Raw genomic sequence first — 27,083 nt, 5'->3', positions numbered from 1 at the left:
CAAAAATATATATGGGGAGCCGTTTGGGAGCCGAAAGAGCCGGCTCTCCACAGTAAGAAGAGCCATTAGAGCCGCATCTCGAAAAGGAGCCGAAAATCCCATCACTAATCAACACTGTTCAGGTCCCAATGTGACATGTCGCCCCCTATCGGGAGCTTTCCGGTACTGCTCTTATTCGCTTGCCCAATTTAGCCTTCCCCTGTCAGCTCTGTGGAATGTGCGATGCACATTACGCAGACACCGAAAGAAGGTCCAACCTGCGGTCACTAGAAGCGCTCCGGTCCGCTTGCAGAAAGCGCTCTTCTGTCTTCGCCCTGAACATACTCGGTAAGAAGCCTCCTGTTTCCCTCTTCGTCATTAGGAAAGCGTTTTGGAAAGTTAGAGTTGGGGGGAATTGTTGTGTGAGTGCAGAACTATTTCCGATTCTATTTTTACATGGGAGCCTTGGCAGCGCTGGGAACAGAGCAGGCTGCAGCTGTTCCAGGACAGCTAAATCAGCTCTCCCTGACACTTCACTGTGTGTGAGGACATGATGGGATGGTTCAGCTCCGCAGCGAGATTCATCCAAAAATAATTATGCTTCATGAAGATTTTATTAGTAAAATATCCCAGAGTAAAGTACATGAACAGTAAACAGTTGCATTTTCCTCCAGTCTCTACCCTGTACCTGCTGCAGGGGAAACATAACTCACCTGCTGTGTTTGTATGTTCGAATGAGAAATTTTCCTGAAGTATAAAATCCACATTTTTGTAAGTTAATTCTGGGGATTTAGGCAGGTTCAAACAGACACAAATATTTCTTCCACTTCCGCATCTGTTCCAGAAGTGTCCGGAGGCAAAGCTTTCTCATGCTTTGCTACATGGTGGGTTTGCTAGCTGACCAGAAGATGGAGTCCAGCATCAGCACCAGTAAAGAAGTGGTCAGTTACTGTCAACCTTATATTCATGCAGTTCTCTCACCTTTTTTGCAGCCGTGTCCTGGTCCTCTGGCTGAAGCTCCATCAGGATGTCTACACCTGACTCAACCTTCTTCCTCACCATGCTGCCCACATTAACCTCATCCACTCCAGAGGTTCCAGCTGTGGAGGCCAACGCCACCTCCTGCCAGCAGTGGGAGCAGGTCCATCACATGCTGTTCCATCTGGGGAACCTGTCCCTGCTGCTGGGCCTGCTCATTCCCACCACCCTGGGGCTGCACATGATTTTGCTGCGCCTCCTCCTGATGACAGGTCAGCCCCCCCAAAACCTCCTCTGAAGGCATTTCACTGATAATAATGTTGCATCAGACACAGCAGAGAACTGCACCTATCATAGTATTAGACTTCACAATATTTAGACTTTAATTCAGAGTGTACTGGGCAACATAACACTGAGATAAAGTTGTGTTGAGGTTTTACTGTTTTTCAATATGTTGTTTAAAAGTTTTATTCTACTGTTGATGTCTCATCATCAGAGCTGAGGCCTTAAAAGACTCTGGCTGAGTCAGTTCCACTCTGGAGAATATGGGGGGTGGCATGGAAAAACCTTCTCCACTTTGTTTATCTTTGCCTGGATAGACTGGAGACAGGAAACAGCAAGAATTATGGGAAATTGAGTTCTTTTTTATTTTCACCTACTAAGGACTAGCAGAGCTTTGCTGGATTCAAGATGAATAAAAATTAAAATAATAAATATTGAAATGGTAATGTTGCCAATGCGACTTCAGTAAAATGGGTCATCATGTCACGGCATTACTGCGTCCTTTTTTCTTTCTTTTTTGTTTTAGAGAAAAAAACATTCATAGGACAAGAGTCCTACAGTGCTTGGGTATTTGTAGTGCTTGTTGATATGATAGAGGAAAAACGAAGATGATGTTAAAATTACTACATTACTACTACTAAAGAGAAAGAAAACTAATAATATTAAAGTAATAACAATATTAGCGATAATTAATTGAAGCTGTCTGCCCCTGAGCAGACCACCAGAGATCAGAGGGCGCAGCTCAGTGAACTCAGTCCACAACCGAACCAAACCACCGGTCCAGATGTCCCCACTCAGCCCATGGAATGATAGGTCCACCTTGTGTGCTGTGCTTAAAACCTTGGATACTCTATACTCTAATCTTGTGTAATGCAGTTGAAAGAAAGACATGGCAAAATGGGATGTGATCCCAGTTTAGACCATACTTCCCTATTTTTGTGTTTTTGCTTTTCTTTTTTTTTTGTTTAACACAGTAAAAATAAAATACTGCATCTGATGGAGCTTCAGGTGGGATCAGAGTGTTTGCTTCAAAATATGAAACCAAACAAAAAGTGGGAAATGTCTGTACATTATGTTAGTATACAGACATTCACATTTTAAGCTATACCAAATCTGTGATTGAGCTCAAGTTAAAGCTTTTAATTATACTTTAATCAATAACTCAACAACATAATAGCAAGCAAAAGATCAAATAAAAAGGTCACCTTTGACTTGATTTGAAATGTTTACTTAGGCTGATCTTCCCGTTTCAGATTAAAATGACTAATCATGTATGATCTTGCCTTTATTTTAATTAATTTGTTCATACACCTATCGTTCTCCAGAAATATCACTCTGCTGTAAAAAAAAAGTCTTTGTTTCTGCCTCATTTCCCTTTCATTTTTAAAAATCTGGTAGCCAAAGAAGAAAGTTCAATTAAATGGTTCAATTCCAACTTTATTTTCTCTATTTTTCTGATTGTTTTCAATCTGTTCAGTAAGTAGAAGAAGAGCACCTGCTGCCTCTTGTGTTTACGATGCTCAGTACTGCCCCCTATCAGAGAGGCACGGTACTTTCTGCCTCACCTCGCAAATTTTTACTGCACATTTAAGACGGGTCAGAAAGACTAATTTCTCACTCACATTCATTAAATATATTAGACAGACAGTAGAACCTAAGCATATATGAAACATGAAAATAAACATGTTTTTAGAAGTATATTGGCAATATTGGGAGAACAGCAATAAGCATGCAGCAACAAACTGCTTCACTCACTTTTTGTGACACAGCGCCACCAAGGGTGAAGCACAGCACTGCACTGCCTCACCCTGGTCTTCTACCATGTATTTCCAACTGCCAATTCATAAATTCAGCGATTTTGACCATAAAAATGTTGATATATTACCAATAAAAAATTATTTAAATAAATGTCAAGTGTAAAACTTGACTTTCTCTTATAATTGTTAGAATCTGTTTTACTTCTCATGCACCTATTTAACTTGTAAGGATTACAGGTGAGGCACTGCCTGACCTGCCTCCCCTGACTGCACATCACTGGTTTTGAGAGGCAGTGGTCCATTCCTACCTGATGAATTTGCCTGATTTAGATGAACAAAGACCTGCACTTGGCAATGTAAGGTCTCATAATTTATGATCCTAAAGGTTCACAAATGTTTAATGTCCTGGAGTACAAAAGGAAGTAATTTAGGAAAGATGAAAAGGAAATATTTTACAGCATGTTAAGATTCCCCAAACAAACAAGTCAAGATTGTCCATCAAGGACAAATGTTTGGTCAGATTGTTCAATTACTATTTGTATTTCACATACATTTAATCACATTTTATCATGTAAAAATAAAAATCACTACATTCTGGTGAAGGGCTGCACAGTGGCTACCAACTGGTAGAGCCGTTGCCTTGCAGCAAGAAGGTCCTGGGTTCAATTCCCGGCCAGAGTCTTTCTGCATGTTCTCCCTGTGCATGGTGAGTTCTCTCCGGGTACTCCGGCTTCCTCCCACAGTCCAAAAACATGACTGTCAGGTTAATTGGTCTCTCTAAATTCTCCCTAGGTGTGAGTGTGTGTGAATGGTTGTTTGTTCTGTCTGTTTCTGTGTTGCCCTGTGACAGACTGGCGACCTGTGGTGAACCCCGCCTCTCGCCCAGAACGTTAGCTGGAGATAGGCACCAGCACCCCTCCTGATCCCTCTAAGGGACAAGGGTGTACAGAAAATGGGTAGAGAAAAAAATGAGAAAAAACAAGGGATATACAAGGGTATGATGTGAAGTAATAAAATATGCTGTGTGTGAATGAAATATACCAGAAAGCTGTGGTGTGCGTGTGCTAACAAATTTTAATAACCCTCAATGAAATCCTGTGGATCCAATGTCAGCTTACAAGTACAGGTCCTTCTCAAAATATTAGCATATGATAAAAATTTAACATTCATATATTTTAGATTCATTGTACACTAACTGAAATATTTCAGGTCTTTTATTGTCTTAATACGGATGATTTTGGCATACAGCTCATGAAAACCCAAAATTCCTATCTCACAAAATTAGCATATTTCATCCGACCAATAAAAGAAAAGTGTTTTTAATACAAAAAAAGTCAACCTTCAAATAATTATGTACAGTTATGCACTCAATACTTGGTCGGGAATCCTTTTGCAGAAATGACTGCTTCAATGGGGCGTGGCATGGAGGCAATCAGCCTGTGGCACTGCTGAGGTGTTATGGAGGCCCAGGATGCTTCGATAGCGGCCTTTAGCTCATCCAGAGTGTTGGGTCTTGCATCTCTCAACTTTCTCTTCACAATATCCCACAGATTCTCTATGGGGTTCAGGTCAGGAGAGTTGGCAGGCCAATTGAGCACAGTGATACCATGGTCAGTAAACCATTTACCAGTGGTTTTAGCACTGTGAGCAGGTGCCAGGTCGTGCTGAAAAAAGAAATCTTCATCTCCATAAAGCTTTTCAGCAGATGGAAGCATGAAGTGCTCCAAAATCTCCTGATAGCCAGCTGCATTGACCCTGCCCTTGATAAAACGCAGTGGACCAACACCAGCAGCTGACATGGCAGCCTAGACCATCACTGACTGTGGGTACTTGGCACTGGACTTCTGGCATTTTGGCATTTCCTTCTCCCCAGTCTTCCTCCAGACTCTGGCACCTTGATTTACGAATGACATGCAAAATTTGCTTTCATCCGAAAAAAGTACTTTGGACCACTGAGCAACAGTCCAGTGCTGCTTCTCTGTAGCCCAGGTCAGGCGCCTCTGCCGCTGTTTCTGGTTTAAAAGTGGCTTGACCTGGGGAATGCGGCACCAGTAGCCCATTTCCTGCACACGCCTGTGCACGGTGGCTCTGGATCTACTCCAGATTCAGTCCGCTGCTTCCGCAGGTCCCCCAAGGTCTGGAATCGGCCCTTCTCCACAATCTTCCTCAGGGTCCGGTCACCTCTTCTCTTTGTGCAGCGTTTTCTGCCACACCTTTTCCTTCCCACAGAGGTGCCTTGATACAGCTCTCTGGGAACAGCCTATTTGTTCAGAAATATCTTTGTGTCATACCCTCTTGCTTGAGGGTGTCAATGATGGCCTTCTGGACAGCAGTCAGGTTGGCAGTCTTACCCATGATTGGGGTTTTGAGTGATGAACCAGGCTGGGAGTTTTAAAGGCCTCAGGAATCTTTTGCAGGTGTTTAGAGTTCATTCGTTGCTTCAGATGATTAGGTTCATAGCTCGTTTAGAGACCCTTTTCATGATATGCTAATTTTGTGAGATAGGAATTTTGGGTTTTCATGAGCTGTATGCCAAAATCATCCGTATTAAGACAATGAAAGACCTGAAATATTTCAGTTAGTGTGCAATGAATCTAAAATATATGAATGTTCAATTTTTATCATTACATTATGGAAAATAATGAACTTTATCACAATATGCTAATATTTTGAGAAGGACCTGTACATAGAATAAACAGAGACCTGCTCTCTGAAGGCCAAACAGGTTAGGAAGAAAGTTGTGAAGCAGCATAAAGCCAGGCTAGACTCTGAAATAATATTCCTAGATTGAATACTTCACAGAGCTCTGGTCAGTTAATCATATTAAAATGAAACATGGACCACATAGACCTACATAGATACCCATCTGACTTGACAATGCATCAAAGAACAGCGTTAACCACAGACGCACCTAAGAGACCCATGGTAACTCTGGAGGAGCTGCAGAGAGTCACACCTCAAATGGGAGAGTAAGTTGTGCACTTCCAAAAGCTCCACTATGTAACTTTTATAAATAACACATTTTTTACATATTTGTTAAAAAAATGTACAGTATCTCCTCCACCTTTTCCCTAAGTTACTATTGACGTCTGAAGAAATGCACTGCTCCAGGTCAGAAATAACCAGGAGGAGGGTCTTGGTGCTATTAATCAACTTTGTGTACTCACTGCTAAATGTGCTCATGGCCGGAGAAACAACTCACCGTTCCAGGAAAACAATTTCTCTGCCATCGTTGCTAACTAGCCTGGCATTCATGGCTGGTTATGTTGTGGTGAACCAGCTGTAGCTCAGCAGAGATCCTGGTGGAGGGTGTGAGTAGAGCATACACAAGGTGAGACCCTCTTTCTGGCTCTGATTGGTTGTTTCTGACTAGGAGTGGTGTATTTTTTCAGATGGCAGGGAGGAGGCAGATGAGCTTGATTCTTTTCACAGATTCTGTCTCATATTATCCTGTCAGGATGCAGTGACAATTTTAATAAATATATTAAAACATATAGCTTATAAAGTGACATACTAAAATAGAAGAGAAATTTAGCTCATTCCATGAACATTACTTACCATTATAGTACACCTTTAACCACTTCTTCTTAAATAAGCAGTATACCAATGAAGGTTATTGGAATTGCCTCATTCATCACTTCCATTGCATTGGGTTGAGGTGAGCTGCACAGAATAATTTTATTACAAGTTGTATGAAAATTAAAAATTTCAATCATGCAGCGGTTAATTGGCTGGACCTGTACTCCTTTACTAGTTTTGTTGTTTGCTTTATTTTGACAGGATGCAGTCTTTTCATTGCTTGGGCCACTTTGTATCGTTGCAACCTTGATGTGATGGTTTGGAACGTGGTGTTCTTGGTGGTCAACTTCATGCACTTATTCTTTCTCCTGTATAAGCGCAGGCCGGTGAGTTCTGCATCTCCATGCCCTATGCTCTCTCTTCATCATATTGTTACCATTACCTTTTACAGTATGGAAACAAAATATTAATGCTGAAGCACAGTCTTTAGTTTTTCCATCACTACCTAAGCTAATGATCACCATGTCCTCTGACATTTGACCCATTTGTATGCTAAGAATATTCAAGCAGCATCAGGACTCAGTGTTCAAATAATGGATCAAATCACTAGAATGAGACCAAGATTCATAATAAGATGCAAAGAAACCTTTCTTCGCCCTCAGTTGTATTATCTAGTCACTGTCTCTCAAATTGGTTTTTACAAGCAATATACTCAATAAAGCTTTTTTGTTTTCATTAGTGATTATTTTAAGTGATTTTAGTTTACTAGAAGGATGAATTGGGGCTGTGACTGTGCTCTTTCAGATTAAGATTGACAGGGAGCTGCGGACTGTCTACAAGCGGATGTTTGAGCCTCTCCATGTGCAGGAGGCTTTGTTTCAGAGGCTAACAGGACAGTTTTGCACCATCCAGACTCTGAAGAAAGGCCAAGCATATGCTGCTGAGGACAAGACCTCCGTGGATGAACGCCTCAGTATCCTGCTCAAAGGAAAGTAAGTTATGTTTGCAGCATGGCTAGCTACAGATTATGCTCCTTACTGAAGCATAATCTGAATAATCATGGCTTCTGGCAGAAAACTATCGCATCCACACTTACCTTAACAACTTCAGGTTTTTTAAAGTTTCATTTATAAATATTTATAGCATCAGAAAAGTTTGCATCTACTTTATGCATCTACTCGTCATATAGGGAGGCTAAGTCTTCAAGGTTTTACCAATAGTAACACTTATTGACGATTGTTATCAGTAATTTATAAAATTGATAAGAATTGTGAATTGAATGTTTTTGCCACAGGATGAAGGTGTCATATCGAGGTCATTTCCTCCACAACATCTATACCAACTCATTCATCGATTCTCCAGAGTTCAGGTCTACTGAGATGCACAGAGGGGAGAAGTTCCAGGTAAAAAGCAGAAAGTCAAAGAAAACATAAATATGCATATGCACCAGCCTATGACATCATGATCTACTCAATCCTAGACTGAGTAACTCTGTGTTGTAGCCAGATAAGCTCTAATCTCCCAGTGCATGGACTAGTTTAGGCCCTTGCAAGAAACCAAAATGCAGTGTAACAAGGCGGCCTTTTGCGGTTGGATTTTACAATGAGGATGAAAACCTTGAGGCAGAGTCAGGTGGAAACAGCAGTGGTTTATTCTTCACACAAAATCAACAACACTTCACAGGTGAAACTGCAGTCTTAAATAGTCCCAGCTGTGACGGACCAAACCACATTTAATTCACAGGGGAATCTCAATTCATCAATCTCCACCTATTTAAATAAAATACCTTCTACTAAATACAAACATCTCCACCTATCCTCCATAAATATCTTATGTTTTATCATTACACCATAATGAAACACCACAAAACCCATACCCCCCCCCCCCCACACACACACACACACACTTTTCAATGGCCTCTCCCAGAAACCATATATGGTGTCTGGACCCCCAGGGCAGCACTTGTCCAAACACCCTGGAGAGGACACAAAAAAGACAGGTGAGTCAATCTATAATAGCACTCCACACTTAACAGATTCTGCACAAACATTTGCTCAGTTTTACCCACCAGTAGCTCATTGCTCTGAGTAACAATTATCCTCTCTTCACAGGCAACCACCTCACTACGCAATGAGGAGCAGCTGTGCAGAGCCCAGAACAAAAGGCTACATGCTAATCTCTAAAAATACTCAATAAATACAATTAAAACTTCTTATGTGCAAATTGTTATTGATGTGCAAATCTATGCTTAAAGTGCAGTGCTAAATAAAGTGCTTGTTAATAAAGTGCAAAAATTACTTTTAAAAGTGCTTTACACTGATTTAAGTAAAAATAGTTCAAGTAATGAAGATCTCTTCATTACATGCAGTAATGGACAGAAAGTCCATTTAATGGACGTACTGCTCACAGTACGTCCATTAAATACTGGTAGTAATAAAGTGGGGCCTCCATGGATTGGATTTGATTACTCAGCAAATCCCATAAAGAGTTGTCTGACTTGAGGTCTGCAGAATTTGGAAGCCAAAATTCAAGTTATGACTAAAATCAACTTTTAATGAAGGTTTGCTTGAGGGCATGGCAGTGGCACAGGGTAAAGCACACCACCGAAGTACAGAGACCTTTGTCCTCTACTCGGCCATCAGAGATCCGACTGCCGGCCAAGAGTCCCTGCCTCTTGACCATTACCTAATGTCTTCCTTCTCTCTCATAACCCACTTTCCTGACTACTCACTGTCAAATACAGGCCAGTAGAGGCAAGAAAATCTTTAGAAAAAATTAAGTTTGCTTTAATTTTTCTTGCCTGACCCTCTCATTCCCCAACCAGCCCACCATTTTCCAATACACTGGTTCAGTTCTGATGTTCATATGGGCACCGTCGATGCTTACAGTACCAACTTTGGAAATGAGTGAAAATTGTATTGATGTGTTCTTACTGATAGGTGACAATAGTGGCAGAGGAGAACTGCAAGTTCCTGTGTTGGTCTCGAGAACGGCTCACTTACTTCCTAGAATCAGACACTTTCCTGAATGAGGTGTTCAAGTACCTCATCGGCAAGGACATCACCAACAAACTGTACACTCTAAATGATCCCACACTCAGTGATAAGGTGAGGATAACTTTGTGAAGACACAACAATGTTTTCTTACCGATTGTGTTACCAGAACTTTGCTGCTGGTGGCGGTTGTGTTCTAGGCAGTGAAAAAGATGGACCGTCAGCCCAGCCTGTGCTCTCAGCTTTCTATGATGCAGATGAGGAACAGCATGGCGAGCACTAGTGACACAGATGATGTTCTTAACCAGATCCTACGAGGAGGATCTGCTGGATCATCTCTCCGTAAGTGTCACTATCCCTTCAATTCAAAACAATTTTTTTGGTCATTTAAATGGCTATAAGTTCTGCCTGCAATATGCCTGAAGATCTAAGGTAACAGTAGATTACTGAACTTCTCTAGAATTTATTGTATTGTTAGATAGAGTTTGGGCTCATTCTTACACTCTACCACAAGTTCGTGTTGAGAAACTTAAAAAAGGAGAATGGACAATGAACTTAACCCTTGTGAAAAATAAATATACTAAGTATATAACATTTTAGCATATTTGAGCACACTGGAAGCTAGGCTAATCATCATTATGCTTGACGTTTGTTAAGGATTATTTACCTTGAAGCATGTTATTTTGGAACAACTAATTAAATTGTAGAAAACCACTATTTGAAGTGCACTAAGTGTGCTATTACCAGAAGTACACTTTTTAGTTACTTTTCAATGTCTTATTATTCTGCTTTGCCACTTTGTAAATTACATGCTTCATATACACTACAGCACTACAGTACACAGAAGGATCAGTTACTACACACTTTCTGATTAAAAGAAAATTGCATTTTGTATTCAATATATTCACATTTTTCAAGAGTACATTGCCAATATACTGTCACAGAATTATACAAACTGTCAATGTATTAAAAGTTTACAGGGAACATGCTTATGAAAATTAGCACAATAAAAAAAGATACACTTTAGAGGAAATGTGAAAAATATTTAATCAAAAGAGTATTGTTTGAATTTAGTGTCACAGTATTCCAGTATTACTCCAGACAAACTGGCTTTTCTAGTTCCAGGGAGAGTCAACGACCTAACATTTCCATTCACTGCACCACTGCACTTAACAGAAACCTACAAAAAAAAACAATAGAGCAATTAAACAGAGAACGCACTTGTGATTTAGAGAGTACAGAAAAACGGCAAAGAAAAAAGTATGATTCACAATTTTAGGACGTTGTTACATGTGGTATCATCAGAACTGATGATGATTGGGACCAGAGGTCGTGTTAACAATATTTTCCGTATTTGACCGGTTATTTTTTTAAACGACTGGAAAATTTAACAGGTTTGACAGGTTATAATCAGGGTGGAAATTAACACCAGCCACTGGCCAAGCAGGTAAAAGTATGAAGTGGCATGTAAATTGGAGCAACGCAACTGCCACTGTGGCGGGTTGACAATTTGAAAAGAAAAAGAAAAAATGCTGCATTCAGTTTGAACTATATCTGGCGGCCCTACGCTGTCATAGTTTAACAAAAAATAAATAAATTAAATCAAATTTTTATCGACCGCGACAGCCCATTGGTTGATTTTATTGACGGACATTGGGCTTATCCAATGAAATCCCTCAGCTCTCCTTGTCCCGCCCCTCCCCTCTATGTTTATAAATAGCACCATTTCAGCTAACCGGAGTCCGAGAAAATGAGCGGATACGAGACGGGGCAGGTCAGAAATACTACAACAAATGCTTAAAAGCACATAAGCCCATTCAGAAAAATGTGTCAACTAGCTTTGACCGTTGGAGGAGATTCAGTAGCGGACAAGGAGAAGGAATGAGCGATTCAGGGGTTTTATTATCTTCGAGGAGGATGATGAGAGAGACGTGACCAGGGACAGATTGAGGAAGAGTTCAGATTAGCTGCTGCTGCCCGGTAAGGCGTGAAAATGTTCATAAAGAAAACGTTTCATGCAGGTACGAAGGCAGGTGTGTGTGAGGGGGAAGCTAACACTAAGCTCCAGGTAGTCAGAAAATCTCTGGAATAACACAGGCTTGATGATGATGATGTCCCGTGGAATTGATAATGAAGACGTTCTGAGATATTTTAGTAATAATTGTTCAATTCAATAGGAAATGTAATAAGTAAGGGAAAACAAATAAAACAGTTAGAAAACAGCTTTTGATACAATTTAAAAATATGGTAAAAATGACTAGACACATCTTTAATAAATACTATCAGGGAGAGTTGTTGCCAAAATTTGGAAATGTTCAACATATTATTGCAAGAATATTAGGGTTGTGTAGTTAAAGTTTGCCGTTAGTAATTACTTCAAATGAACTTATTGCACTACAACCCTGTTAAGGTGTCCATGCTTTATGTTAAATTATTCCGTATATGTACATACAGTCATATGAAAACGTTTGGGTACCCCTATTAATCTGAATTGTTTTTATTTCTAAATATTTGGGTGTTTGCAACAGCTATTTCAGTTTGATATATCTAGAGAGTAGAGTGCCTTCTCCGGGTCAGGGGGGATGTCCTGCCCCAAGTGGAGGAGTTCAAGTATCTCGGGATCTTGTTCACGAATGAGGGAGGAAGGGAGCGGGAGATCGACAGGCGGATTGGCGCAGCTTCTGCCGTCAAGTGGGTGCTGTACCGGTCCATCGTGGTGAAGAGAGAGCTGAGCCAAAAAGCGAAGCTCTCGATTTACCAGTCGATCTACGTTCCCACCCTCATCTATGATCATGAGCTTTGGGTCATGACCGAAAGAACGAGATCGCGGATACAAGCAGCCGAAATGGGTTTTCTCCGTAGGGTGTCTGGGCTCTCCCTTAGAGATAGGGTGAGAAGCTCAGTCATCCGGGAGGGACTCAGAGTAGAGCCGCTGCTCCTTCACATCGAGAGGAGCCAGTTGAGGTGGCTCGGGCATCTGGTCAGGATGCCTCCTGGACGCCTCCCTGGTGAGGTGTTCCGGGCACATCCCACCGGGAGGAGGCCCCGGGGAAGACCCAGGACACGCTGGAGGGACTATGTCTCTCGGCTGGCCTGGGAACGCCTCGGGATTCCCCTGGAAGAGCTGGAAGAAGTGGCCCTCGGAGAGGGAAGTCTGGGCCTCCCTTCTGAAGCTGCTACCCCCGCGACCCGACCCCGGATAAGCGGAAGAAGATGGATGGATGGATGGATATCTAATAACTGATGGACACAGTAATATTTCAGTATTGAAATGAGGTTTATTGGACTAAAAGAAAATGTGCAATATGCATTAAAACAAAATTTGACAGGTGTTGCGACCCAACTCAGCCAGGGGGAAAGAGAAGTAACATTAAAGAAACCTAGATGTTAAGGTTTATCAGTTTGGAATTTATTGTTTGGGTTTAACAAAATAAAAGGTAAAAATAAAAAAACCTACAGTCAAAAGGTAAGGTGTTATAACCAAAAAGAAAAATACTGAATAAAACAATGTCCACAAAACAACCAGAGTTGGAAACCAAAGATCTTAACCAAACAAAACAGGACCAAAACCTAAGACTAACAACAAAACTCTAGTAGGCTACTATAAGCTTACATACAACCCCCCCAGAGGGACTATCACAGGTAACAAAGATTTACAAAAGCTAACAAAAAGACAATGCAGTATACAGCAATCAACAAACACCCAGCAAAGTGGCAAGCTGTCTCAGTAAAGAATCAGCCGCACCTTCTCCCAGGAAGTCTTGGGTTTAAAAAGGGAGGCCTCATCAGGGATTGGTGGAGCTGATAATTGGTGAGCCAATCAGCTCTGCTGTAGACCTCAGGGAGTGGCACAGGAGGATTAGGGCTGCAGCCAGTTCCCAATGGAGTTCATTTCATTAGGAAGCTGCAGATATACAGAAAAGAAAGAGACAAAGGAAACATACAAGGCCACTGGCCGTAACAACAGGTGCAAAAATTTGGATACCCTTATCATTTTATTGATTTGAATACCATTAACAACTTTTCACTGACTTACTGAAACACAAAATTGGTTTGGTAACTTCATTAAGATTTGAACTTCATAGCCAGATGTAGCCAATCATGAGAAAAGGTATTTAAGGTGGCCTATTGCAAATTGTTCTCCTGTTTGAATCTCCTCTGAAGAGGGGCATCATGGGGACCTCAAAACAACTCTCAAACGATCTGAAAACAGATTTTTCAACATACAGTCCTGCTCACCATTATTGGCACCCATGAAGTTTAAGTACATATAATGGAATATTTCCTGAAGGAAATTCATCAAGTGAAACAACATTTTACTGCTGATAGCTTGTGCTCGATGCAAAACAGCAAATGATAAAAAACATTTGAAAAGATAAACATTATGAGGAAAACAAAGAAAAACATAATATTTACCATGTCAATGGTATTGGCACCCTTTCCAGCAAATCAGTATGAAAACCCAATTCGGCTCACCTGTTGCAAATCACAAATAAAGATCACTTGTGACGAACTGCCTCCACACATGTGACATGAATTAACCAATGAATGATCATGTTGGTACTTTAAAAGCCACCTGTTATTCCATCTTCACATGTGACGATGGTAAAGACAAAGGAGCTGTCTGAGGACACCAGAAATGCTATTATTTATAAGCACAAGACCTCCAAAGGGTATAAAGCCATCTCCAAAGACCTCGGTATCCCTGTTTCAACGGTGCGTAATGTTATTAAGAAGTTTTCCAGGCATGGAACGGTCAAGAACCTCCCTGGACATGGGGGGAAGAGAAAAATTGATGACAGAAGTCTTTGACGGTTGGTGCGAATGGTGGAAAAAACACCACGTCAAACATCTAAAGACCTAAAGACCAACCTGGAGCAGTCTGGTGTGATTGTTTCAACAAGTACCATACGGCGCACACTAAACAAAGTGGGGCTTTATGGGCGGAGGCCAAGGAAGACCCCATTGCTGCAGAAAAGACATAAAAAAAGAACGCCTGATCTTCGCAAAAGAGAACCTGGACAAACCTCAAGCCTTCTGGGACAACGTTTTATGGACAAATGAAACAAAAGTGGAGCTTTTCGGTAATTCACACAAACAATATGTTTACAGACGGCGCAATGAAGCCTTTAAAGCAGTGGTCCCCAAACTACGGCCCGCGGGCCAGATGCGGCCCGCCTCCACATTTGGTCCGGCCCCCTGAACAATACCAGAGTATTTTCATATATGTGCATTTTTATTTGATAAGTTGGACTTTTGCAATAAAATAAATGTTCCTTAGTAATGAACTTTATTTATTATTAACTACTAGTTAGTAACTATTTTATACATGCATATAATTGACCCTAACCCTTTTTTTATGTGGAGAACCCAGTGTTATTTGGTTATTATTTATTTCATAAATAGTGTTATTTCCTGACTTTTGTTCTCTGAAGAATCCAGAAAAGGTTATTTGATTGTGCTTTCTGAAAAACAATACATTTTTATGTTTAGGACTCTTACAATCGTCACACTTTTTCTGTTACAAACTGACCCCGGCCCCCCATCAGAGAAGGGACAAGTTATGTGGCCCTCACAGGAGAAAGTTTGGGGACCCCTGCTTTAAAGAAAAGAACACCATACCAACAGTCAAGCATGGTGGAGGATCCATAATGCTGTGGGGCTGCTTTGCGGCATCTGGTACTGGAGGCCTTGACTGTATCACAGGCATCATGAAATCAGAAGATTATCAAGCAATTCTAGAGCGAAATGTCTTGCCCAGCGTAAGAAAACTTGGTTTGAGGCGAAGATCCTGGGTCTTCCAGCAAGATAATGACCCAAAGCACACATCCAAAAGCACGCAGGCATGGTTGAAAGGGAAAAAATGGACTGTTTTAAAATGGCCAGCAATGAGTCCTGATCTCAATCCAATTGAAAATCTTTGGAGGTTGCTGAAATCTGCCATTGGAGAAAGGAACCCTGCAAATGTACAAGAGCTTGAGCATATTGCAAAAGAAGTCTGGGAGAAAATGCCACCCGAGAAGTGCAAGAAGCTTATAGATGAATATAAGAAACGTTTGGAGGCCGTCATTGCTGCCAAAGGCTGTGGAACCAAATATTAAGGAGGGGTGTCAATATTAATGCACATGCTGGATTTCTGTTTTGTCCTTTGCAATTAAAATATTTATGTTGAAATGGTAATTGTCTTTGTTAAATTACTTTGGACCTCAAATTGAAAGATACTGCTGATTTAAGTTTTGAACATTTCCATTTATTTCTGAAGATATTCACTCAGTTATGCAAAACATGAAGGGGTGCCAATAATGGTGAGCAGGACTGTAGTTGTTTAGGAGAAGGATACAAAAAGTTGTCTCAGAGATTTAAACTGTCAGTTTCCACTTTGAGGAACATAGTAAGGAAATGGAAAACCACAGGGACAGTTCTTGTTAAGCCCAGAAGTGGCAGGCCAAGAAAAATATCAGAGAGGCAGAGAACAAGAATGGTGAGAACTATCAAACCACAGACCACCTCCAAAACCTGCAGCATCATCTTGCTGCAGATGGTGTCACTGTGCATCGTTAAACAATTCAGCGCACTTTGCACAAGGAGAAGCTGTATGGGAGAGTGATGCGACAGAAGACTTTTCTGCAACCCTGGCACAAACAGAGTCGCTTGAGGTCTGCAAAAGCACATTTGGACAAGCCAGCTTCATTTTGGAATAAAGTCCTGTGGCCTGATGAAACAAAGATTGAGTTGTTTGGTCATAAAAAAGGCGTTATGCATGGCAGCAAAAAAACACAGCATTCCAAGAAAAACACTTGCTACCCACTGTAAAATGTGGTGGAGGTTCCATCATGCTTTGGGGCTGCATGGCCAATGCCAGCACTGGGAATCTTGTTAAAGTTGAGGGTCGCCTGGATTTCATTCAATATGAGCAGATTCTTGAGAATAATGTTCAAGAATCAGTTACGAAGTTGAAGTTACGCCGGGGATGGATATTTTAACAAGACAATGATCCAAAACACCGCTCCAAATCTACTCAGGCATTCATGCAGAGGAACAATTACAATGTTCTGGAATGGCCATCCCAGTCCCCAGACCTGAATATCATTGAACATCTGTGAGATGATTTGAAGCAGGGCAGTCCATTCTCGGCGACCATCAAATTTAACTGAACAGGAATTGTTTTGCAAAGAAAAACAATTCTACCTGTTGCAAACACCCAAATATTTAGAGATAAAAACAATTAAGATTAATAGGGATGCCCAAATGTTTTCATATGACTGTATGTATGCAGGTTCGTGCAGACGGGGGGAAGGAGGCTTGAGACCTTGCCCCTTTTATCTTGATGTCCCTAGTGCCCTTTTTGAATTTTATGAAGAGGAGGGGGCGGATCTGCGCCCTCTAACTATCAAATTATGGGCAAGAATATATATATTTTTTACCTTGTTTTGTGAATAAAAACGTAGGTCTGATGTTGACGTTAGAAAAACGGTTTCAATTTATTTTTTCATAATTGTCCTTGCAATAGCTGGGACAAAACCCGCCTCTTTCCTAAACAGAAATGCTTCGGCTGCAGAGAAAACGTCTGACTAACTTCATCATTCTGCTAAATGCCTGGTTCGCTACAGGCAGTCTGAGTTGCTCCCACTGACAGAAAGAATGTCTGTCTTATATCAGACATCCTGATATAAGACACAGTACCGACTGTCACCGCGAGTCACAACGCAGCTCAAAGCCCTGGTACCACCTGGCCCAAGGTAATACGGGGCCTTAGACAGAACCCCCCTGCCCCCGTCCTACTAAGAACCTCAGCATCACTAACATGTTTAAATATAGATAAGGTGAATCTGTGAGGGGGAGACCAGGTTTATTGGCCGAGTTTAAAATCAATCACTGATTATTGGTTGTTTGCTGTGATGTATTTGTGAACAAACCCAACTCAAACACAAAGATTACACCATATTGTAGCCATGGCAACACAGCAATCAAATTGTCAAGATGGTTCTTTAAACTTTTACAGGGTAAAATCCCTGCTTAAATCCTAAATGTACAATTCTTTTTTTATCAGCGCGCAGTACTCCGATGCTGTTTTGTTGCTCATTCTGCTGCAAGTTGGCTCAATTTTGACACGCAAGACGTAACCGGTAAAATCCGGTTTAGGATTTTCAAAATAAAAGATCCGAAAGTAGTTCATTATTTCTTGCGCGGACCGGTACCAGTCCGTGGCCCGGTGGTTGGGGACCACTGATCTAGTGGATGAAGAGGGAAGCAGCAGGCAACAGAAAATCCCCCAAAAGAGCCAAACTTCGGTTCCCAACATTTATTATAAGTTATTGGGGTCACAATCAGTGGTTTATGTCACTATGGAGAAAAATGTAGATGCATTTATCTGCTGTATGTGTGATGGGATCTGGTTTCACGCTTCAATTAGGTGAATATTAACAATATTCACATTGCATAAAAATGCGGCTAAGTAGCCGATGTTAATATGACTATAATTTGACAGGTAAAAATAGTATATGACCGATTTTTTTAATGTGGTCAGTCAAGATGACGGATAACAAAAAAGTCTAGCGCGACCTCTGATTGGCATTGTTAAAAGTAGAAAAATAGTCAGCAATTACATAAAGTCAGTTGATGCTGGCATTAGCTATAAAGTGTGGGGTAAGTATGGAGACACACTACCTGAAAAGCTTTCCATCCATTGACACGCTGGTCCTTGCAGGGTGGTGAGGGGGCTGGTGGTGCCCATCTCCAGCAGCCATCAGATGAGAAGTGGGGTTCACCCTGAACATGTCACCAGTCCATCACAGGGTTCTGAAAGCTAACAATGAATAAAATGTATGAAAGAGAAATGGTACAATAACAAAGGGAATACATTCTGTCAAATTATTTTCAAATCAATACATGTTTATTAAGCATTTTGTAGTGTTGGAAATACACTAGTTTCTGCTGTTGTTAAAATGTAGCCAGCTGCTCAGTAAGAAAAAAACTTGTCCCATGAAGACGATGTGGAGATTTATCCAAAGAACTGTGGTGGTGCTCTTTTGGGGCCCGGGCCCCTTCTGAGACAGGAAAGTCTTTAGGTTTTGTAATACCTGGTCCCTCGCTTCCTCTTTCATCTTGATTTGCTTAGACTGCAAAAATATGTTGAAGATAAAAACGAGTGATAACAGCTTCACAACAAAGTCTCCTTGACATACTGAGTTTAAGTAAAACCAGATTAAGTTATATTTAAGATTACTACCAGCTAGCAAAAAGTTAGCATCCTTTGTCCCTTCAGGCTCCTTTCATGACCCACGTTTCATTTCCATCCAGTTCTTGTCCAGTTGAGTTGTCGTCTAACTTGGACTAGGACGTCACCAGCTTGAATTTACCAAAACTACTAACTATTATCAAGGCTCTCTCTACTTTTAAGGGAATATTATCAAACTTATTATTAATGTGTGCCTTGTCATGCTATTTTCTTAGAATTTTCAATGAAGACTGGAAAAAACAACAAAACATTGCCATAAATTCATCTTTTAATGCAAAATGTCACATGCAGCAACGAATTGCTGCATGTGACGTTTTGCATTAAAAGGTGAATTGTAATAGATTCGGTCAAAGTCTGCCTGGATGCGGACTTAAAGGTGGAAATAGGACCCAAAATGGGCGAGGTGAAGGGCGCCCAGTTGGATGTGGAGAATGTGGGACACACTACGCACTCAAACCCTTCAATATGAACGCGCATTAGAAGAACACAAGGGTGGAACTAGGGTGGGAGTGGGAGTATTGGGACAGGGCCTACGTGTTCATGTTTATGAGTTTGAAACAGTTCCTGTATTGGTCACATGACTTTCTTATAGCGATATGCACACTGACACATGCTCCGACGTGTTGCCGGACAAATCACTGCCTCCTGTGGATCCCAGTGGGAAGTTCAGCTGCCTGAAAGCAGGATACCATTTCTACCTCTCTGCCTCGCTCCATCAGACTTCTAGATCTCTAATATGACCGCCGATCTCGTTCTCACCTCTGGAATGATCATAATCCATTCACCACACCGGACTCTGGCTGTTCCTCCCTAGTGCACCACTCAGATCCGTTCAAGAGTAAGCACAGTTATTCTGCTTTATCCCTCTTTGATCATCTCATTTCTGGCTGTTATTAACGCCACTTTCTTTCCAGATGGAACCGTTCCTGTGATCTTCCCACTCCAGAAAAACAAGAAGATCTTTTCACCTGTACAATCTGATCTCAATTTGAAAATAAATACAATTTCTTTATGTGGCTTCTCGTATATGATTCTGCATGTGGATTAGAAAATTAAACCAGAACATGCCGTTTTCACTGTCTCAACTTGTTTAGAATTATAGTTGGCAGATTTTGAACTTTCAAACTTTCCCATACTGCTTCTTTGACTCTAGCTTTAACTTTCATTGAATGTTATTTTTCACCTCAATATTTGAAAGAGCCTTTATGTACAATCTTCTTATAATATCAAAGTAGAATAGTCTCCATTTTCTTTAACCTGCAACAGTGTGTGGAATTATACTAGTGTTTTCGCTTCTCCATTGTCATCATTTATTTACAAACTACAGTATAATTAGGTCCCCCACTGTAAGCTCATTGTAGTGTATTTAATTTTCCCACTCAGACGATATGTAGTGTTTCTCTGACAGTTGTCCTCCTGTCCAACCTTCAGCTGTGACCACTCCCTCAGACACAGCACTTCCATGGAAATGTTGTAAGAGCACCTCTTTATTTCCCCCCTAACTCAACTTTCTGTAACCAAACACAAACCTACTGACCTGATTAGAGTTCTTCACTTGACATCAAAAATTTCAACTTCTTCACAATTAGATGACTTAACCTCTTCAAATCTACATTTGCCTTGTTTAACAGTCTTGTCCTAACTGTTGGGTGCTATTAACAGTTTATATAGTCAGAGGTTCGTCAAAATAAGATTATTGAAAGGCTAAGGCAGTGTTGAGGACTGGTAACATCTGATGTGGTCCTGTTAGTTGAAATACCCAGAGCTTCATTTCTAGGATTTAAGCCAGCCCAGTGCTGTTACTTTTGATACCTACATGTTCAAGCCTTTAGAGAATCTTGTGGTCGACTGTATGAAAAATTGCACTGAGATCAAGCATAACCAGAACAGACACAAGTCTATTATCTGAAGTCAAGAGAATATCAGTTATAACTTTCAGAACTGCAGTTTCAGTGCTTTGATGAAACCTGACTGAAACTCTTCCAACAGGTCATTAAATGCTCAAACACTTGATTAGCAACTATTTTCTCAAGAATTTTAGATATGAAAGGGAGATTAAACATAGGTTTGTGATTTATTAAGTCATCTTGATCAAAAGAAGGTTTCTTAAGTAAAGGTGTAATTGCAGCTTAAAAGCCAATGTGCCCATGTACTAAGAATAGGTTTATCATATCTAAAAAGTGGGCGGTAATCAAAGGGAACAGTTCTTTAAATAATTTGGTTGAGACAGAGTCCAACATGTTGAAGGTTTGGAAGATGTTAATGTTTTTGATAACTCAGAAAGCTCAACTGACTCAAAGCAGTCCAAAGACATATCAGTGTTGGGTATCAAAATTTGCATCAATGTTTGGCTTATGTAATTATTAATTATTAATGATTTATTACTAATTAGACAATTAGTAATGTTTTGGTTTCTGTAGTTGAATCAGGGCTATATCCAAGAATCTTTGGAGTCATCAGAGAAACGGAAAGAGAGAGAGAGAAATCAATGAACTTCACAATTATTTGAAACAAGAAGACAAAGAAAGAAAGATCAGCAGAACCACAACAGCAACTAAAACCCTGCATTACTAATCAGTGTGTCCCTCCCTGCAGTGGGAGACGTGAGGAGGAAGAAGCAAAGGTGGAGGGGATCAGGTCTAGAGACACTGTTCAGATTTTGACCCGCCTGCCACTTTGGAACAAAGAGTGATAAAACTCGACCATGTGCTCAGGCCTAACCTTAAGTTAAACCGAGGATCATGGCTTTGTGACTCAGCGTACAGAAGCTCTTATAGTCAGTAACACATTCAGTTAATGCATAGATCTCCTCTCCATGTGGCTGCATAGTTTCAGTAGTCTTATAACAACCATGCAGGGTTTCTTCTGCATCCTGTAACCATCTTGTATGCCAAACAGAGCAAGGCAAACAAACAACTTTGTCCAAAGATTTCAATTATTTTCTTTTGGATTGAGGTGACTAATAATTATAGGATAGGCTGTGGTGTTTAAATAGTGCTCAGTCGACACTAATGGAACTGTATAAAATATTCCCTGTATCATTACACATCTTTCAGCAGCTGAAACAATTTATGCAAGGGAGCATTAGTACATGCTTTCATACTTTTGTACCCATTTCCTAACATTTGAATGTTACAGCTGAAGCTAAGACTTCATGAGCCTGTTCTAATTGTAGCTTCTTAGCAGACAGGAGTGGCATGTGGTATGGTTTTCTGTGCTACAAAGACCTAGAACTGCTGTCAGTAGGCCTTTGTATTTAAGACTTTACTAAATCATAAGTTTGTTGTTAAGAGGATCATCTCTTCACCTGTCATCTGTTGGGGCAGCAGCATCAGAACCAGGGACATAAAAAGGCTCAACAACCTGATAAAGAAGGCTGGTTCTGTTCTGGTTCTGTTCTGGGGATGACAGTGGAACTTTTGGAGATGATGAGGCAAAGAAGGATTTTTCATAATATCATTAAAAATGTGGACAACACTGACCAACCTCTTCATGAGACTGACCTTGGAAATTTTGAGTGCTTTCAGTCAGAGGCTTCTTCAGATTCAGTGTAATACAGACTGCTACAGGAGAATTTTCCTGCAAACAGCAATCACTGTCTACTGTACAATAACATGATGAAGAATTAATGAGTTACAACAACATTTAATTTCCCTTTGGGATCAAAAAATTATTTTTGAATTTTGAATATGTTTTTTTATGAAGGTGATGTTGTGCATTAGATCATTTTTAAAACATTGATAATTTGTGTTCTCACCATTTAGACTTTCTTTAGCTGTGGTATTAATCCACATGTGGTGGATTAATACTGTGAAGATAATGTTGTTGTCTAAAACTAAATCAAAGAGACTGGACTGAAAACATAACATCTCTGTTCACAAAGTCCTAATACTCATATTGTGCAAATGCTACTGAGAATTCAGTGACTTTAAAAATGAGTTTGACTGGTACATGATACAGTTGAACCCAGAATTATTCATACTCCCTGCCAGACTTACTCTAAAATAATCATTTAATTTTACCAATTTGTTTCTTTAGCTGCAAGTAATGTTAATATTCTGAATTGTTACACAATATGTGGAAGGAGTTAAAGATTAGGTGATGGCAAAGAGACCGTCTAGCCCCAGAAACTTGGACCTCATCACCAAACACCAACATTTTTATCTGACAACTGAATAATTTTAGGTGGAACTGTTGTTACCTAATGCTGACTGGTTAAAGGTTATCTTTATAGTGGATAGTAACATTTAAAAACCACAAAAAGGAAGACATAATAGAAACATTTAGGAAGGGAGAAGCAAATTCTAAAAACAAACATTTCAATCAGAAAAATCAATGTACAGCTTCACTGCAAATCAATGTTATGTTCCTTGGGTCTTTCAGAGAGCAGGACAAAACTATAGCTCTTTATTCAGTTCACCTTTTTGTATATTTCTACTTGAAAGCAAAAGTAACATTAAAGCAGCTCTCTTCAGATGACACTAATTAATACATATATTTGAGCCTGTATGCATACATTCAGAATTGTACATCCAGTTCTTAGAAGTCATTATCTTAAAGTGCTATAAAGTAATTCCGCAATGAATAAAAATATTATAATGAAGGATTCAAGGGTCACAGATACTTAGAATAATGCAGGGCCATGCAGAGACCTTTGGAGGGGCAGGGGTTCAAATTTAAAAAGGGGCACATTGAACAAAAACTCCGTACAACAACATAGCAACAACCCATATTAATCAAGAATCTAATTGGATCCTACTATATCATTGTCATCATGCGGGAAAATTCAAAGCAAATGTAGTCTATATTTTCCCCAACAGGTATAAAGTTTCTGTTTCTGCTGCTGACAGTCCTGGAGGGCTGAGCTGATCTGAGACTGTAGCTGTTAAACAGACCAGATGAGAGAAGGTCTCTGGTTATAAAGTTATGAAATAAGGTGCTGCCATTTTACTAATGAAGCCCTCTCACTGTACAATAATCTCACTGTACAATAAAAGCTAAATCATTGTTCTGCACTAATCAGTCCGATTTTGCACAACTGCACTGTGGCACACTTGCTGTACATATATTTACATATACATATCTGCATTTTTTTCTGAATCTTTGCAAGGACTGCTCTTAAGTTGTTTCTTATATTAACATCATTTTATATTTTATTTTTATTTTTTATTTTATCTACAACTACTACTCTGTGGTGGTTGTTATTGTGTCTTATCTCTATGCTGTAACTGCGAAGTAATTTCCCTGCTGGGATGAATAAAGTACTTCTATTCTATTCTATTCTATTCTATTCTATTCTATTCTATTCTATTCTATTCTAATAATATCTATTTAACCTCTACAACAACCTGATTTATAGATCAAAAAACTCAACTCAAACTCTACATAATAGTTTGATGTTAAACCTCTGAGACCTAAAATTATAAGACTGGGATATCAAGGCAAAGAAAACTCAGTAGTTGCTGGTAGGGGCCATTCAGGGGCCTCCAGACATTCAGGGGCCCCTAGAAATATAGCATATAGCTACCATATTTATATTTATACACAATATCTATATCTCTTTGCTATAACCCCTTATAGTCCATACATACATAGTCTTGTACATCTGTAAATAAATATTATATCTCGTAGAGCACTTCTGGATAGATGTAAACTACATCTCGTTGCTTGTACTTGTGACAGTGCAATGACAATAAAGTTGAATTCTATTCTATTCTATTCTATTCTATACTATTCTATTCTAAATGGTTTAATTGTAACACAGACCATAGATCTAAACCTGTAGCATCATTTATAGAGAATGACAATGTTATTACATTTTATTTAATGCATCAGCTGAGAAAAATAAATAGTACATTTAGGATTTAATTAGGAAGTTTACTTTGTAAAAGTTTAAAGAATCATCTTGATAGTTTGTTGTGTTACCATGGCTACAATATGGTGTAATCTTTGTGTTTGAATTGGGTTTGTTCACAAATACATCACAGCAAATAACCAATAATCAGTGATTGATTTAAAACTCGGCCAATAAATCTGGCCTCCCCCTCACAGATTCACCTTATCTATATTTAAACATGTTAGTGATGCTGAGGTTCTTAGTAGGACGGGGGCAGGGGGGTTCTGTCTAAGGCCCCATATTACCTTGGGCCGGCCCTGGAGGAACAGCTGCTGCGATGCACATCTCTGGAATGTACCTGGAATCTACCTGGAATCTACCTGGAATCCCCCGGTGGCCCCTGTCAGTCCCCCGATGCTTTGGAGACATTTTGATTCATTTCATTGTGTCATGTTTGGCTTTTTGCTGCGGTTCTAATTATTGCTACAATATTTTCTCTGATGTTTATTTTGTGAACTCTAAATGCTCTGGGCCAAATCTTCCTTTAACACTTGAGGTTCTGCAATAACTTCTATTTACAGCTGCGAACCTCCAGCCCAGATCCAGCCAGCAGCGGCTTTAAACCGCCTGGTAGAAACGTTAAGGAGAAGCAGAGCAAACAGAGAGCAGGTGGTACCAGGTGGTACTGGGTGGTACTGGGGCTTTGAGCTGGGTTGCGACTCGTGGTGACAGTCGGTACCGTGTCTTATATCAGGATGTCTGATATAAGACACATATTCTTTATATCTGTCAGTGGGACCAACTCAAGCTGCTTGTAGCGAACCGGACTTTTAGCAGAATGATGAAGTTAAAGTCAGAAGTTTTCTCTGCAACATTTCTGTGTTTAGGGGTGAGGCGGGTTTTGTCCCGCTATTGCAAGGACGATTATAAAAAGATAAATAGAAACAGTTTTTCTAACGTCAACATCAGACCTACGTTTTTATTCACAAACCACTGAATGAAAAAATATTCTTGCCCATAATTTGATAGTTAGAGGACACAGATCCGCCCCCTCCTCACCATGGACCCGGAGTCTGAACAACATGGAGGCTCTGAGAGTCATTATTAGACTGAGGGCAGCCAGACTAGTTTAATTTTACTAAATTATTATATTTAGCTCAATATCATCGCTGAGGGGCACAAACAGGCCTTCTGACATATAGATTAAAAATAAAAATAAAAAATTCTGAACCCCCCCCCAAAAACTCAAAAAGGGCACTAGGGACATCAAGGATAAAAATGGCAGGGGCTCACGCCCCCCTTGCCCCCCCCCTCCCCCCCGCCCCCCTCTGCACGTGCCTGGAATAATGTCTTAATGGAAACTACTCACTATAACTCTGCATGCAGGTGAAAGGATGGCATACATGGAAAGCATATAATGTGTAATTTTCTTTCATTTTTTGAGAAAAAGCTGTGTTAAGTGTGAAACCATTATCTGCATTAGAAGGAAACAAACCATCTGATAAGTGAATGTGGTGAAGATACTTTCAAAATTTTATGTCAGATGCGCTACACCCAGCTCCATGAAAGGGTTCTTCATGTTGTGATGCAGACACTCCCAGAGCTGCCGAGGAACCCTGGGGCTGATAATCAGTAGTTCTCAGTTTTACATTTTCTAACCCCTGGTAAAAAATGTGCATTTTATTTCTTCCTTATTGATGTAACTGTAATATTTATATTTCTAGAAAAATCACCTGAAACCAAATCTTCGACTAAGATGAGGCCTATAGAGGAAGGCATGGAGGACGATGTTTTTGAAGAATCCGTCTCCTCTGTGCAGCAGCACACAGCTTCCACCAAAGAAGTGTAGGGATCAGGTGAAGATCAACTAGCAACACCAGTATTTTATCACCTCCTTTAGAGCCTGACTACTTTACTGATACCTGCCAGTGCCAGTAAACAAAGAAAGTGTTCAAGTGTTCATTTGTAAGCATCCTTTATACACAATGTTTGTTCATTAGAAAGCATGAGTTTTATTTTCCTTTGTACTTTTTCAGTGTTGTGTTGTTTAAAAATTAATCTTTGCAAAAATATGTATTTTTTGCAAAATTAAGACAACTTCTTGGTTTGAGGGAATTTATGTGAAATATTATCAGAGAATACAAATGTTTGTCACTAGGTCTTTGTATTTAAGACTTTACTAAACCATGTATTTTAGTGTAGCTGTTTTTCCTTATGCTTCTGAGGTTTATTATATTCTGCTGCATTTGTATTCTTTCATTTTTGGCACCTGCTGTCATTGTTCCTATGGCAATCACTGCTGTAGTATGTAACATTTTTGTCATCTGCCATCTACTCAGTTTTTTCCTGCTAAGTCAGATAATAGTGCCCTCTTGTGTTCATTTGATTAAATACATGACTGAATCATTTCAGAAATATACTGTGTTCGATCATAACTGTCAGAAATGATCACTGACACTAACAATTGTAATTCTATGAATAAATAAATGTTTAAAAATGGG

The 27,083-nt window shown here is 40.0% G+C and overlaps 1 protein-coding gene across 4 annotated transcripts; it reads left to right on the top strand.

The window, feature by feature from the left end:
• The first annotated feature begins 205 nt into the window (after nucleotides 1–205).
• bves (blood vessel epicardial substance) lies at nucleotides 206–27,083 on the top strand. 4 transcript variants are annotated; one of them, XR_002752570.1, is made up of 9 exons: nucleotides 206–327; nucleotides 972–1,229; nucleotides 6,777–6,901; nucleotides 7,320–7,507; nucleotides 7,810–7,918; nucleotides 9,455–9,622; nucleotides 9,709–9,850; nucleotides 19,339–19,584; nucleotides 19,661–19,806. XR_002752570.1 is itself a non-coding variant. In XM_023331419.1 (9 exons), coding segments are annotated over exons 2-9 (999 nt in total). In that variant the 5' UTR covers nucleotides 207–327; nucleotides 972–1,006; the 3' UTR covers nucleotides 26,309–26,369. The 4 variants fall into 4 exon arrangements, 3 of the variants coding, with proteins under 3 accessions (XP_023187186.1, XP_023187187.1, XP_023187185.1); XM_023331419.1 differs by lacking the exons at nucleotides 19,339–19,584; nucleotides 19,661–19,806 and adding exons at nucleotides 20,178–20,219; nucleotides 26,307–26,369 and having other exon boundaries at nucleotides 207–327; XM_023331418.1 differs by having other exon boundaries at nucleotides 19,339–19,816.

Source organism: Xiphophorus maculatus, chromosome 3 (assembly GCF_002775205.1).
Source record: "Xiphophorus maculatus strain JP 163 A chromosome 3, X_maculatus-5.0-male, whole genome shotgun sequence".
NCBI classification, from domain to species: domain Eukaryota; kingdom Metazoa; phylum Chordata; class Actinopteri; order Cyprinodontiformes; family Poeciliidae; genus Xiphophorus; species Xiphophorus maculatus.
This window is presented reverse-complemented; position numbering and strand designations above follow the sequence as displayed.

Coding starts and splice junctions, on each gene's coding strand:
- bves (XM_023331417.1), top strand. CDS start 1,007: ATGTCTACACCTGACTCAACCTTCTTCCTCACCATGCTGCCCACATTA. Junction 6,902..7,319: donor TCCTGTATAAGCGCAGGCCG/GTGAGTTCTGCA, acceptor GTGCTCTTTCAG/ATTAAGATTGACAGGGAGCT. Junction 7,919..9,454: donor ACAGAGGGGAGAAGTTCCAG/GTAAAAAGCAGA, acceptor TCTTACTGATAG/GTGACAATAGTGGCAGAGGA.